Source organism: Dama dama, chromosome 16 (assembly GCF_033118175.1).
Source record: "Dama dama isolate Ldn47 chromosome 16, ASM3311817v1, whole genome shotgun sequence".
Classification (NCBI taxonomy): domain Eukaryota; kingdom Metazoa; phylum Chordata; class Mammalia; order Artiodactyla; family Cervidae; genus Dama; species Dama dama.
Genome location: NC_083696.1, coordinates 16,687,249 through 16,702,222, shown reverse-complemented (window position 1 = coordinate 16,702,222; position 14,974 = coordinate 16,687,249). Strand labels below are relative to the sequence as shown.

General features: G+C 36.7%; 1 protein-coding gene across 5 annotated transcripts in view; it reads left to right on the top strand.

Moving 5' to 3' along the window:
- The window catches only part of FKTN (fukutin), an 88,431-nt gene that overhangs the window by 2,873 nt on the left and 70,584 nt on the right, over window positions 1–14,974 (top strand). For all 5 annotated transcript variants that reach the window (XR_009696357.1, XM_061163505.1, XM_061163504.1 and 2 more), the window contains exons 2-3: window positions 12,022–12,223; window positions 12,971–13,030. Coding sequence is in view for 4 of the 5 variants with exons in the window: in XM_061163505.1 (XP_061019488.1) it covers window positions 12,119–12,223; window positions 12,971–13,030 (165 nt within the window). In the remaining variant the exon portion in view is untranslated. The remainder of the gene's footprint in view (window positions 1–12,021; window positions 12,224–12,970; window positions 13,031–14,974) is intronic.

Here is a 14,974-nt window from a genome sequence, read left to right as displayed (position 1 = left end):
TTTTTCCTTCTCATTACAAAATCAATTGATATTCACATAGGCTAAATAAAAAGGAAAAAGAAAAACACCTACAGTCCTCCCAACCCAAAGACAACCACTGTTCTTACTCTGGTGTGTATGCTCCTAAGATAGCTCTTAAATGACCCATGAAAATAATGTATGTAAACTATGTTTGGGTCAAAAGATATCCTTGGTTCCTCAACTTTCTGCTGCCTTTGCAATAACCATAATCTATTGTTTATACTATAGAGTCTTATAACAGGGAACAGCTCACAGGTTGCCTGGTGTCTGTAGGGTGTACATAGGACCCAGTAATATTTGTGAACTTAATGGAAAAAAAGAATGAATGAGGGAACAAACCAAACTGCTCTGTGTCACATAAACTCTGGCTGTCACTCTTCACCTGCTGGTACTTGCATTCACCACTTATCTCAAGTACTTTTGTACTGTTTTGGGGACACAGCTTTTCTGGGGTAACAGAAATCCATCATAAATCTTTTAAAATCTATGTGTTTGAATTCTACTGTGGAAGAATGTAGAATATGGAATACTGAGGAATATGGAAACAGGACAGCCTCTTGTCTCAAGGAACTGTAACTGATTAAGACTGACTGCAAAAATTATACAACTACAAGTGCTGTGTGGATATAAATGAGGGGGCCTTTAGTTATCTGAGAGCAAAGGGAATTACTAGTAGACTAAGACTAAAGGTTTTTGTCTACTAATTTTATTGCTAGCATTTATCATGTTAGAATTTGTCATGTTCTAGGTACTCTTCAGTGCTTTACATGTCTTAATCTGAAAGAACAGCCCTGTGAATTAAGTAAATTTATAGATCTGTATTTTTTAAGATGGAGGCACAGAGAGATTAAGTAACCTGCCTAAGAACATATATATATATACACACACACACACACACATATATATATATATATATATATATATATATATATATATATATATATATATATATATATATATATATATATATAAAAGCTGCAAATGGCAGAGCAGGATTTGGACATAAGTAGTCTGTCTTCAGAGCCTATGGTCTTAACTACGCAAAAGACAGTGAGAGAGGCAGGGTGTGGGGGAGGAAATATTATACACAGAAGGAAGAGCATAGACAAATGCACCAAGGTAAGAAAGCACTGTATCAATGGGTTCATTTAGGGGATTAGTACTCAATTAGCCATGAAAGTCCTTAAAGCAGGGGAAAGTGACACAAGATGTCGCTGTAGAAATGACTGCACTTTGGTCCCTAAGATGGGTATTTCAAGGAAAGCCTAGTAGTAGAGTACAGATCTTCCTTGATTTGATAAACTCATCATAAATTGGAAATGCGTTTAATATACCTAGCCTACTGAACATCATAGCCTAGCCTAGCTTACTTTAAATGTCTTGAGGACACATATATTAGCCTACACAGATGGGCATAATCATCTAATATGAAGCCTATTTTATAATAAAGTATTAATATTTCATATAATTTATTGAGTACTACAAGTGAAAAGCAGAATGGTCTTAAGTGTCAGTTGTCTACCTTGTGATCACATGGTTAGTTGGGAATTGTGTCTCACACTGCCACTGCCCAGCATCATGAGAGATTATGTGGCACTTATTGCTAGCTGCGGGAAAAAAATAAAAAATCAAACACAGTTTCTACTGAATGCTTGTCACTTTTGCCCCATTGTAAAGTCAAAAACTATAAGTCAAACCGTAAGTCAGGGACTATCTGTATTCATGTAGGAGGCTTTCTCTTTAGGCAGAGTTAATAAGGCCTTAAAAGTTGGCTAACTATACTGGAAATGGGAAAGAAATGACAGCTTTTAGAGGCACTGAGAAGAATGTATAGTTTGTTGACTCATTAGATAAGGAGTTAGAACTGTAAAAACTGTTTTGAACATAAATAATTGAGAAAATAGGGATACCATTAACAGAATAGAGAGGCAAGTCATCAAAAAAATCTGGCTTGAAGGTGGACAGTGATGTTTAAGAGGACATTACCAGCAGTCTGGTGAAATATTTGTAAGCAGTAATCAGTCAGTAGATACAGGAAGTATATCTAATTAAATGATTAGGAACAAGCGAATATAAAGAGAACGTCCATCCAGATTTCATATCAAACACAGAATAGTACACTTTGTAGGCAGTGCCACTTCCTTCACCCTTTTACTTTGCCCCCGTAAGTCAGTCCCTTCCTGTCTTCAATTTCTTTCTTATCTAGGTCTTTCATTTCAGACATTCTCTAAAAGCTCGCTACTACATTGTCATTTCAGAAGGAGTTGCTGTGTATTTTGGATTTTTCTGGAGCATCAATTGGAGAGACTAATATTTTAATCAAGTGTCAGCATTTTGAGAGAGGTTATGTTGCAAAAGGTTAAGAAGTGAATGAGTGGTAAGCTGATGAAGAGACTTCTTAAACCCTTACAGACTAACCTTTGTTTCCAGGTTACTGATTGTCTTGCAAAGTTAACAATGAAAGGAAAAGAACAGTATATAGGACCAGCGATATTTAAGTAAGATGGATAGCATCTGTTGCTACTGGGGTGTTCTTGGCTTACAGTGGTGGAAAATGTTGGCTTTTTTTCCCCATCTTCTCTCTGAATACATCTTCAGAAGCATTTTCTCTGTATGTCTTCCAGTTTGCTTTATTTCACTACAGTGGTTTGACTGTTTACACTACCCTCTCTTCTCTAATTTAGCCTCCTGTTTTATTTTGCAGTGCAGGACATATTTGAATCTCAATTCTATTACTGCCTCTGCCTTCCTCTCATTTTTCAGTGTTCCTGAATAAATTGGATCTAGCAGCATTGAGGGCACCAGGCTAACACACATCATCTTATGAACCTAACTTCACTTCTGGGTCCAGTTATTTCTTGTTCAAGGGCCTCTGATAACAAAGAGAGGTGATCCAGAAGGCACTAGTGGGGAGAAGTGGAATTAAAAAGTCAGACACTTTGACGTTCTTTCAAACAGATCCCTAACAAAATAATCCTCAAAAGAGTAATGGGGGATGGGTGTCAGGTTAAGGTAGATGCCAAAATTTTTCATGCTATTACCATCAAAGAACAATGATAACGTGAAATGGCAATGGGAAGCTGAAAGAATATGAAATGCTGCTCTTGGTTGTAGTAAGAGCCTGAGAACTATCTTGAGCTTCCTATCTTACACATTTTTCCTTCAAATTTGTGTGCGGCTTGCATCTACCACTAGTTTTTTTCCAGCCTTTCTCATGCCTTGATACAAATGGATAATAAAGGACAAAAGAAAGGGTAAAAGAATGTGTTTGTTCTTGACTGGAGGTGACAGTCTTGGTCTCTAGTTACCCCAGGCTCAAAGACTGAGAGGACTGATAACTGACACCTACAGCCTGTTAAAGGTTCAGTTGGGAAGCAGATCTGTTTGTTCCTTTCTTCTTAATTGCCAAATCCTAGTTCATGTGCTGGTTAGAGACTGTTTCCAAGTCATCTAAGACTAATTCTGTGCTGTAGTGTGAAAGTTGCTCAGTCATGTTCGACTCTGCGCCCCCATGGACTATATAGTCTCCAGGCCAGAATACTGGAGTGGGTCACCTTTCCCTTCTCTGGGGGGATCTTCTCAACCCAGGGATCAAACCCAGGTCTCCCTCATTGCAGGTGGATTCTTTACCAATTGAGCCACAGGGGAAGCCCATGAATACTGGCGTGGATAGCCTATCCCTTCTCCAGCAGATCTTCCTGACCCAGGAATCAAACTGGGGTATCCTGCATTGCAGGTGGTTACTTATATATTAGCCTTCTCGTATTTGCATTAGAACTTGAAGATACTTAGATATTTAAACCTCATAACTCCCCTTAGAGTCCCCATTACATCTTGTCTTGTTTTTTTTTTTAAACATTTTCTGTCTCCCCCCACCATCCCGTCATTTAAATTTACTATCTGTGTAGTGTTCTTCTTTTCCATTAGACATGATATACCACTTTCGTTATGAAGCTTTACCTAAGTATAAGTGAAAATACATTACTTGTCCTCCCCAGCATTTTTAATAGCTAAAATGTCACATGTAAAGAGAAATGTATACACAAATAATATTTTTCTTTTGGTTCTATGCTGTATTTCTCCATGTGTTATTTTTAAATGTTTACTGTTCAGGAGTTAGAACTAAGTATGGACATTAAACTCTAAAAACCCAATTTTTCACATTTCGTATTCTGTTTTATTATAAAAGTTCCTGTAGGACAGAGAAATTTTTAAAATAAAAACTTAAAAAAATTAGTTTTGTGTTCTCTTGAACATTGTGCAATTATTTGAGTATATTTAGCATACTTCTTATTTCTGGATATTAATTCAGTCATTTTAAGTGTGATGGGGTGATGATTCATGTATTCCAATAACTGTAATTCAAAATAGAAAATAGTAAAAGCCTTAGGATTAGTTTCCTCTCTTTGTGCTCCATTGTAGCCTGTACTTACTCCTTCATGGCCATTACACTCTTGATCAGTTCAGTTCAGTTGCTCAGGTGTGTCCGACTCTTTGCGACCCCATGAACAGCAGCATGCCAGGTCTCCCTGTCCATCACGAGCTCCTGGAGTCCACCCAAACCCATGTCCATCGAGTTGGTGATGCCATCCAACCATCTCATCCTCTGTCGTCCCCTACTTCTCCTGCCCTAAATCTTTCCCAGAGTCAGGGTCTTTTCAAATGAGTCAACTCTTCGCATGAGGTGGCCAAAGTATTGGAGTTTCAGCTTCAACATCAGTCCTTCCAGTGAACACCCAGGACTGATCTCCTTTAGGATGGACTGGTTGGATCTCCTTGCAGTCCTAGGGACTCTCGAGAGTCTTCTCCAACACCACAATTCAAAAGCATCAATTCTTCGGCACTCAGCTTTCTTTATAGTCCAACTCTCACATCCATACATGACCAATGGAAAAACTATAACCTTGACTAGATGGACCTTTGTAGGCAAAGTAATGTCTCTGCTTTTTAATATGCTGTCTAGGTTGGTCATAACTTTCCTTCCAAGGAGTAAGTGTCTTTTAATTTCATGGCTGCAATCACCATCTGCAGTGATTTTGGAGCCCAGAAAAATAAAGTCAGCCACTGTTTCCACTGTTTCCCCATCTATTTGCCGTGAAGTGATGGGACCGGATGCCATGATCTTGGTTTTCTGAATGTTGAGCTTTAAGCCAACTTTTTCACTCTCCTCTTTCACTTTCATCAAGAGGCTCTTTAGTTCTTCTTCACTTTCTGCTATAAGGGTGATGTCATCTGCATATCTGAGGTTATTGATATTTCTCCCGGCAATCTTGATTCTAGCTTGTGCTTCTTCCAGCCCAGCATTTCTCATGATGTACTCTGCATATAAGTTAAAATAAGCAGGGTCACTATATACAGCCTTGAGGTACTCCTTCCCCTCTTTGGAACCAGTCTGTTGCTTCATGTCCAGTTCTAACTGCTACTTCCTGACCTGCATACAGGTTTCTTAGACAAGTCAGGTGGTCTGGTATTCCCATCTCTTTCAGAATTTTCCACAGTTTATTGTGATCCACACAGTCAAAGACTTTGCCATAGTCAATAAAGCAGAAATAGATGTTTTTCTGGAACTCTCTTGCTTTTTTGATGATCCAGTGAAGTTGGCAATTTGATCTCTGGTTCCTCTGCCTTTTCTAAAACCAGCTTGAACATCTGGAATTTCACGGTTCACATATTGCTGAAGCCTGGCTTGGAGTATTTTAAGCATTACTTTACTAGCGTGTGAGATGAGTGCAATTGTGCGGTAGTTTGAGCATTCTTTGGCATTGCCTTTCTTGGGGATTGGAATGAAAACTGACCTTTTTCAGTCCTGTGGCCACTGCTGAGTTTTCCAAATTTTCTGGCATATTGAGTGCAGCACTTTGACAGCGTCATCTTTCAGGATTTGAAATAGCTCAACTGGAATTCCATCACCTCCACTAGCTTTGTTTGTAGTGATGCTTCCTAAGGGCCACTTGACTTCACATTCCAGGATGTCTGGCTCTAGGTGAGTGATTATACCGTCGTGATTACCTGGGTTGTGACGATCTTTTTTGTATAGTTCTTCTGTATATTCTTGCCACCTCTTCTTAATATCTACTGCTTCTGTTAGTTCCCTACCATTTCTGTCCTTTATTGTGCCCATCTTTGCATGAAATGTTCCCTTGGTATCTCTAATTTTCTTGAAGAGATCTCTAGTCTTTCCCTTTCTATTGTTTTCCTCTATTTCTTTGCATTGATCGCTGAAGAAGGCTTTCTTATCTCTCCGTGCTATTCTTTGGAACCCTGTATTCAAATGGATATATCTTTCCTTTTCTCCTTTGCTTTTTGCTTCCCTTCTTTTCACAGCTGTTTGTAAGGCCTCCTCAGACAGCTATTTTGCTTTTTTGCATTTCTTTTTCTTAGGGATTTTCTTGATCCCTGTCTCCTGTACATTGTCACAAACCTCCATCCATAGTTCATCAGGCACTCTATCTATCAGATCTAGTCTCTTAAATCTATTTCGCACTTCCACTGTATAATCATAAGGGATCTGATTTAGGTCATACCTGAATGGTCTAGTGGTTCAGTCTGAATTTGGCAACAAGGAGTTCTCTATATTTATCTCTGATACAGTCTAGCACAAACCAGAATAGTGGTTCTTAGTAGATGTGAGGGTGGTAAGGATGGTAGTTGTGCATTTTGGAAAAAACTTCCCATGCTATTCTTTAGGACTTCTTACCTTCCACCACCATCAATCACCATTCTTTTAAAAACTCTTATATACTCATCTTTAAAATCTTTGAAGTTAGGGAACTGTATTTTACTCATCATTTTCTCTTTAGGGCTTAGCCTTTTGTTGGCATCTCTCCCTTTTAAGGTAGACAGTAAATATTTATTCCTTGCAAGAAGGTAAGACTAGGAATTTATAGCTGGAAGAGATTGCTTCTGACTTGGAAGAGCATGAAAGACTTCATAAAAGGAAGGTCATTGAGAGGAGCTGTGTAAAGAGGTATAGAACTGGTTCTCTGGAAATAGATGAGAATACTTCAGACAAGAGGGAGTGAACAAAAGCAAAGAGGTAGGAAAGTGTGTGTATTCCAGGAATACTTGGGCAAAGACCATGGAGTGTGTGAAGTGGGAGAAAGTCTAGAAAATTTGCCTTGTGTTCAGTTAGATTGTGAATGCCCTTGAATGCTTCTGTGTTTGACCCTTAAACAGTGCAGTCGTGGGTGCCAGACCTCTGTCAACTGAAATAAAAACACACATTGTGCGAGCTGTGAGTTTCAGTTTTATTTGGGAGACAGTCTCAGATAGTTTTGAGTAATTTCTTAGAAGAGGAAGTAGATAGGGGAGGTCAGTAGATACATAATTTTGCGAAGAGGTATGTGCCCTTGTGCACACATCTCTGTAGCAGTTTACTTCTAGTCACAAGGAACACGTATCTCAGTTAATGATTTTAGTGCTTTTCTAAATGTGGGAAGATGTAAGAGTACAGGTTCATAAATGGTTTCTCCTGAAATATTTCTAACTATCTAGAGGCCTGTTTTCCCAGAGGACAGAGTGCTTCATCCTGCCCTTCACCCTGATTTCCTTTCACATGTATTGTAGGTTAGCAACTGCATTGGCTAAAGACTTGATTCTTGTAGAACTGGATGGTAGGCACCATTCTTTACACAGTCAAAAATCTACATGTAAGAGAGTTAGCTCTCCATGTCTGCAGTTTCATATCTCCAAATTAAGTCAACAGCAGATCGTGTAATACTGTAGTGTTTATTATTGAAAAAGAATCTGTGTGTAAGTGGGCCTGTGTAGTTCAAATCTGTGTTGTTCATGGGTCAAATTTATGTGAAACTTGAGCTTTACTTGTAGGTGGTAAGGAACTATTGAAAAAATTTGATGATGATGTAATTTGACTCTTTTATCAGTAGCTTGGTATGTCTATCAGTGTAAGATTATGAGTAGGCAGAAAGTAGAGCTTAGCTTGGGACATCAATTAGAATTAAGACATTTGTACAGTTAGAGTTTAAATTAGAATGACAGTGAAGAAAGAAGAGGAAGTTGGTGCAAGAGATATTTTAGAGGTAAACTCAATAAGCCTTGGCCTCTTAAGTATAACATTACTCATTTTAAAGTGGTAATTCCATTCCTAATGAAGAGATAGTGCTAGCAAAAAGGAATGTTTTCTTATCTTTGCAGTTAGTTGAATTGGTTTGTTATTCACAGAAAATAAATAATGAAATAAAGTTAATTGGATATCATCTTGATAATAAAAATGTAGTTGTGATTGATGATATATTTTGGAGCTTTAGTTTATGTAAGAATTAATAGTAGGTTAGAGTTATGTCCAAAAAGAGAACAAGATATTAATTCTGACTTTATTTTTCTATAGTGGTTTATATAGGTCTTTTGTATTTTCTTTCCATTTGTTAATTCAGGCACAGGAAAGACTGGACTATAGCACACTCCAAGTGTTACTTTAGATTTTAGGAATCAGAGTATAATACATTGATGTACTTTTTAACACAATTACAAAAAACTGAGCTTAAATACTGAAAATGAAGGCTGTTCTTTTTATTATCTTGTGAGCTATCCTTATAATAGTACATATTTGACTGTCTTATCTTAAAAGGTTTTGGCTGACAGCAGAACTAATACCATTGTTTGATGTTGCTAATTTTTACAGTTTTAGGAGATAGAATATGATGATGATTTCTTCAGTTATCTTTGCTTGATGCAAAGATATCTGTAAATCAAGTAGATTACTTACATCACTGGTGATAGTTCTCTTAAGTAGGTTGTTGACTTTATGTAACATCATTGGATGTTTGATATATATAGACTTTCATTCTGGAAGCCCATTTGGATTGTTTCAAAATCATATGAATTCTGATTTAAAGATGGCAGAGTAAAAACATTTGTGCCCTCTTCTATCCAAAATTACCCTGAAACAGCCAGGAAAATGAGAGACAGAGATGTATAGTTGACCTTTGAACAACACAAGTTTGAACTGCTACATGTGGATTTTTTTCAGTAGTAAATACTACAGTATTATATGACCCCTGGATAGTTGAATCCACAGATGCAAACCACATATATGAAAAAAAAACACAGATACCAAGGAACTACATATGTATATGGAGGGCCAACTATAAGATATGCAGATTTTTAGCTGCATAGAATGTTGATGTCCCTAATCCCTGCATTGTTCAAGGGTCAGTTATAATTACATTTTCGATAGGGCTAGAGTCCTGTATCCCAAATTGAAATATTTGAGAACTGATTGTCAAATGTAAGCAGGAGAGATTAAAAGAGCATTCTGACAGAAAGAGATCTCAGGTAGAACTGTCAGAGCAATGAAAGATAGATCTATTTACAGTGGTGTCAGGGTGCATAGAAAAGCAGTAGGAGAAGCTTTCTTGGACTGTTTGGCAACATCTAGCAGGAAAGGGAGAACAAATGAGAAAGCACACAGATACATGATCTTTGCAGGAAGCACTCTTTTGATGAGGCAAGAAATAATGGCTAAACATCTTTCTCTTCCTTGTTCTCACATACATTGTCCCTCTCTTACACACATGCACAGAACACCCTGTGTCATAAAGAGCTTTCTTGTAGGCTAGAGAGACTACCTTCTAGTCCAGAACACAGCCTTAATTCTTCCTCCTGAAATCCTCTTGCAAATAATTGTCCTGGGTGAAGTTCATGTCATTCAAAGATAAATAATGATAAAAAGAAAATGAGTACAATATGTACACAAAAGTGTTACAGAAAGAAAAGCAAAAGGAAATGGAAAAACGAGTGACGAAGACCCGTGAGAAAACTGTGGTGGCGTAACAAATTTAAGGAGACAACCACTTCTTTAAGGGCTTCCCTGGTAGCTCAGCTGGTAAAGAATCTGCTTACAATGTGGGAGACCTGGGTTTGATCCCTGGGTTGGGAAGATACCCTGGAGGAGGGCATGGCAACCCACTCCAGCATTCTTACCTGGAGAATCCCATGGGCAGAGGAGCCTGGCAGGCTATAGTCCAGGGGGTTGCAAAGAGTTGGACACGACTGAGTGACTAAGCCCAACACAGCCACTTCTTTAAAACAATAGAGAAAGCTAACTGGCTAGGGAGAAATAGTAAGACAGTGGTAAATAATGAGTCATAATTTGGCAGAACTCAAGAAAGAAAAGAAAGAAAAATATAATCAGGAATAAAAAGCCACATAGAAAACAGAAAGGAGAATTAATGTTGCTGAAAACTCAGTAAGGGATATGACGACAGGCTTCTGAAAGTTGAGCAAAGTGAAATGGGAATGAAAGGAGATGAAACAAATGCTTAATTATAGTTCTGGAAATAGAAATTCAACATTAGAACAGAAAAGTATTCAAAACACATAAGAAAACCTGTTGTAGGGAAAGAAATCTTGATTCTACAGAATCAAGGGCACATAATGGAGAGGCACATAATGGAAGGGCACATAATGAAGAAAAACTAATAACAATCATTAACATCATTACATGACCTAGTTTTAAAAAAATTGTATTTCAAAACTAAGGAATGTGTTCTTTGCTCATCCGTTAAAAAGATCATCTTCCCTGTAGTGCCAGGGAAAGGCTCACATATTGTGAAGGGAGTATTTAGCATTGCAGGACAGTGGTACAAATCCTGTAAGTCATTAGAGGAAAGAGGGTATGACCTCAAAGCCAAACTATTAGTTGACACCTGTTTTTGAACAATGCAAGAACTCAAGGTAAATAATGCCCATATTCTAAGGGGAAGATGAATATCAGCCATCTAGTAGATGAACAGAGATGGAACAGTGATGGAATGGCAGGGAAACATAGTAGGAATAAGATTTTAAAAGCTGAGAGATTTGTATTACAGAAGAAATGAACTAATAAAAGTCAGGATTAAAAGGAGAGATATAGAAGGTGTTAATATATTTCCTCTTATTTTTTAGCTGGAGAGCTAAAGACAAAGTTTATACATGAAGTAATAGAGGTATTAATATATAGATAAAGGAATAAAGATAAACATTTGAAGAACCAAATGTAGTGTGTGTGACCAAAATCAAACAGTGAAGAGGAGGTAAGAAGAAGTAGAACTGTATTAAATTACTTGTTCTAAAGGAATAGTCACTTGGGACCAAAGATGAACAGAAACTTTAAGGAATTCCCTGGTGACGTAGGGGACATGGGTTCAGTCCCTGATCCGAGAAGATTCCACATGCCGTGGAGCAGCTAAGCCTGTGTACCACGACGGCTGAGCTCACATTCTGGACCCTGCAAGCCACAACTAATGAGCCCCTGTGCCACAGCTACGGAAGCCTGCACGCCCTAGAGCCAGCAAGTGGCAACTACCGAGCCCGCAGCGCCTGCACTGCACAACGAGAGAAGCCCCTGCACGTGAGAAGCCCACACATCGCAGCTGGAGAGTGACCCCTGCTCTCTGCAACTAGGGAAAGCCCGCCTGCAGCAGTGAAGACCCAGTGCGGTCAAAAATAAGTAGATAAAGCAGTGTGTACATGTTAAAAAAGAACCGAATTTTTCATCATGACTTTTTTTTACACTTGCCAAAAACTGAAGATGTATATGGGATATATATAAAAACTGACCACATTCTACATCACATTACATACACATCACATACACTACATCTACATCACAACAGAAGTGATGTTACACAGGTGATGTTCCTTGACCAAAAGTTTATCTTTTCTCTGGCAGTGGTTCTTAGTATGTGCATCAGCATCACCTGAGAATGCATCAGAATTGCAAACTCAGAGGCCTCACCCCAGTTCTACTGAATCAGAAACCCTAGGGGAGAATCCTTCCCATCTCTGTTGGTCAGTTTTTATAGATATCCCACTTATTTTTTGCAGTTGTAAAGAATGCCATGATAAACATTTTTGTTCTTCCAGGTTTGGTCTTATATCTGATGATTTCTTTAGGATAGGACATTACCAAATCAAAGAATGTTCTGTTGAACTGTAGGTAACTTTTTCATGGTTAATAAAGGTGAAAAATTAAATACAGGCTTTTTTTTGTCTCTTCAGAAATATTGTTCACAGAAAACAAGATTACCTTTTTACCCCAAAAGATGAAACCAACTGGGTTCCTTTCAAAAGACAACCAAGTGACCACTGCAGACTGATGAGTAGAATCAGTAAGAACGTGATTTTGGTGCTTTTAACTTTGACAAGTTCTGCATTTCTGCTATTTCAGTTGTACTACTACAAGCACTATTTATCAACGAAGGTAACTTTTTTTCCCTGCCTTCTCATTATTAAACTTCATTTTAGCTGTTTATCTTCCTAACATACTTCCTTTTGCAGTACATAAAGTTAATCAGTTTTTAAAATCCTTGCAGAAATATTTCTTTGAAATTCTCCTCTTCATGGGTGTGGTAAGAAGCAATTCAGAATTGCAGTTAAAGATTATAATAATAACACACTAAAAGTCAGAGGTGCAAAGTTTCAGTGATGTTGAAATTTTCTGAGAGAATTATGTGAAAATTGTTATTTTTACAAACATATCATCACTCTTTGGAAAGAGTTCAGTGATAAATAATTTTGATAAAATGTTAGAGTTAGTTTACTTTTGTACAAAGTCGATTTTAATATAGTGCCTAACAGGGAAATGTAGTGTTATAAGTTACCTTTATTATAAACCTTTAGGCATAAAGATAAAGAGGCAATGATTTAGAATCTAGTAGCTTCTGAAGATCTTATAAATATACTAATTTGAAAGAGATAGCAAAGAGTTTACTATTATTTGATGGAAATTAATAGATTCTGAGATGTTGACCATATATGCCTGTTTTAGCAGTCTCATCTTGGGTAGTTATATAATTGTAGACTTCTTAGCTCATGACTGTGTGTATTTAGATTATGCTTTTTAATGATTATTAGCCAGTTATATAGGTTGAACTTCATACCTCCCCTAAATGTAATGTTAAGTGCTGGGCTTTGCATTTACTAACTTTTATTTTTGTTATCTTCCTAGAATGGATCTGGTTTATCAAAATCCAAAGGAAGCCGAATTGGATTTGACAGAACACAGTGGGTATGTATGACAGTCGAGAAACTCCTCAATTGCCAAGATCATTTAGTTCATTCACTTATATACTTAATAAGTATTTGTTGAATTATGACAGTTTTAATAGCTAGCTTGGTAGGAAGTGGGAGTAGGTGATAGAGGGTAAGGGGAAGACATTGTGCCAAGTGATTTATATGGAGTATCACATTTAGTCATGCGAACTTGATGATGTTAATACATGTTTGTCCTCAGTTCACTTAAAAAGGTTAAGGTTGGTTGGCTAATAAGTGACTGATTCCAGATTCTAACTGCTTGCTTCCAAAATCCTCATTCATTGAGTTGTGGTGCTTCCCCAAATGAATAAATATGTGAAAAGCAGAACTGAACCAAGAAAATATAAAAAATATTTGGAAAACGTGTGTCTGACAAAAGATTGATATCAAGGATAAATAAAGAACTCCTGCAAGTCAGTAATAGATTTTTTTGTTCATATTCTATCAAACTGAACAAGTGTCCTATTCCTGGTTTGCTGAGAGGTTTTTATCCTGAAATAGGAATTGAATTTTGTCAAATTTTTTTGTGTTGAAATTATCATAGAGGTTTCCTCCCTTTATTCTATTAATATGATGGATTAATTTTCAAATGCTGCCTTTCATTCCTGGGATAAACTATACTTGGTCATAATATTTTCTTTTTTTTTCTTCTTTCTTTTTTTTAACTACAGGAATTAATTTTTTAGTATCCTGCTAAATGTCATTGTATCTGTGTTCATGAGGGACAGTGGTATATACTTTTCTTTCTGTAATGTCTTTGTCAGATTTTTTAGGAATACACTGACCTCAAAATGAGTTCAAAGTATTTCCTCCTGCTCAGTTCTAAAGAGTTTTTGTATAATTGACATTATTTCTTCCTTAAATCTTTGATAGAATTTGCCAGTGAACCGTCTTAGTCTAGAGTTTTTTCTTGTTTTGATGGCAAGACTTTTTTTTATACAATAAATTCAATTTTGTTAATAGTTATAAGGCAAATCAGATTTCCTGTTTCATCTTCTGGTAGTTTTGTTAATTGTGTTTTTAAAGGATTTATCCATTTCCTCTAAGTTATTGAATTTTGGGGCATAGCATTGTTTATTCTAACTTTTTATTTAGTTGTCTCTCCCACTAAGAGATAATAAATTCCTCTGGAGCAGAGATTATTATATTCTTGGTATTTGCATAATACCCTACAGTAAAAACAAAGGATAAGAGACTGATTCATACATTTATCTCACTTTTTTATCTTTATAATTCCTGATATTCTAATCTGTTTATTATCTTGTATATGTTTTTATAAGTTTCTTCAGATTTTTGTGAGTAATCATTTATCCTTAATTCCATGAAACATCTTTTTTGATGGGCATACATCCTTTTGAAGTCATTATTGCTTTCATTAACGTAGGCTTTTAAGCAACAATGTATGCTATTTATTCTGTTTATCTTGGCTACTCTTAGATACTGTTTACTCCTAAGTGTGATTATTCGGTTTTCATTCTGATTTCAAAACTTATTTTTTGCAGTAGAATGTTCTGCTTACTGCTCAGTGGAATTGTATTTTAAAATATCAGTATTACAGTATTATTAGAAAGTCAAACTGTATACAGGAATGGTTAAGCAGACAGTGTATTTTAGTTTGTCTTTTTCTTGGCAAGATTATTAACCAGTATTTCAAATATGAAGAAAAGTTCCACATACAGTTTATTTTTGGTTTTGAAAATGTTGACATGACTAATTTATTTAAAATTGAAAGACCTGGTATTTCTTCTCCAACTTTTGCTTGAAAAGATTTAGCTACTACGAAGGGAATAATTTGTAAGTTCAGAGTTCTCATCTCAGATACTGCTTCCTCTGTGAAGATTTTGATATCCTTTTGATATACAGTTAATTAGTTGCTTACTGTTCTGTACTTACCTTATATTGTAAATATTTGTACATC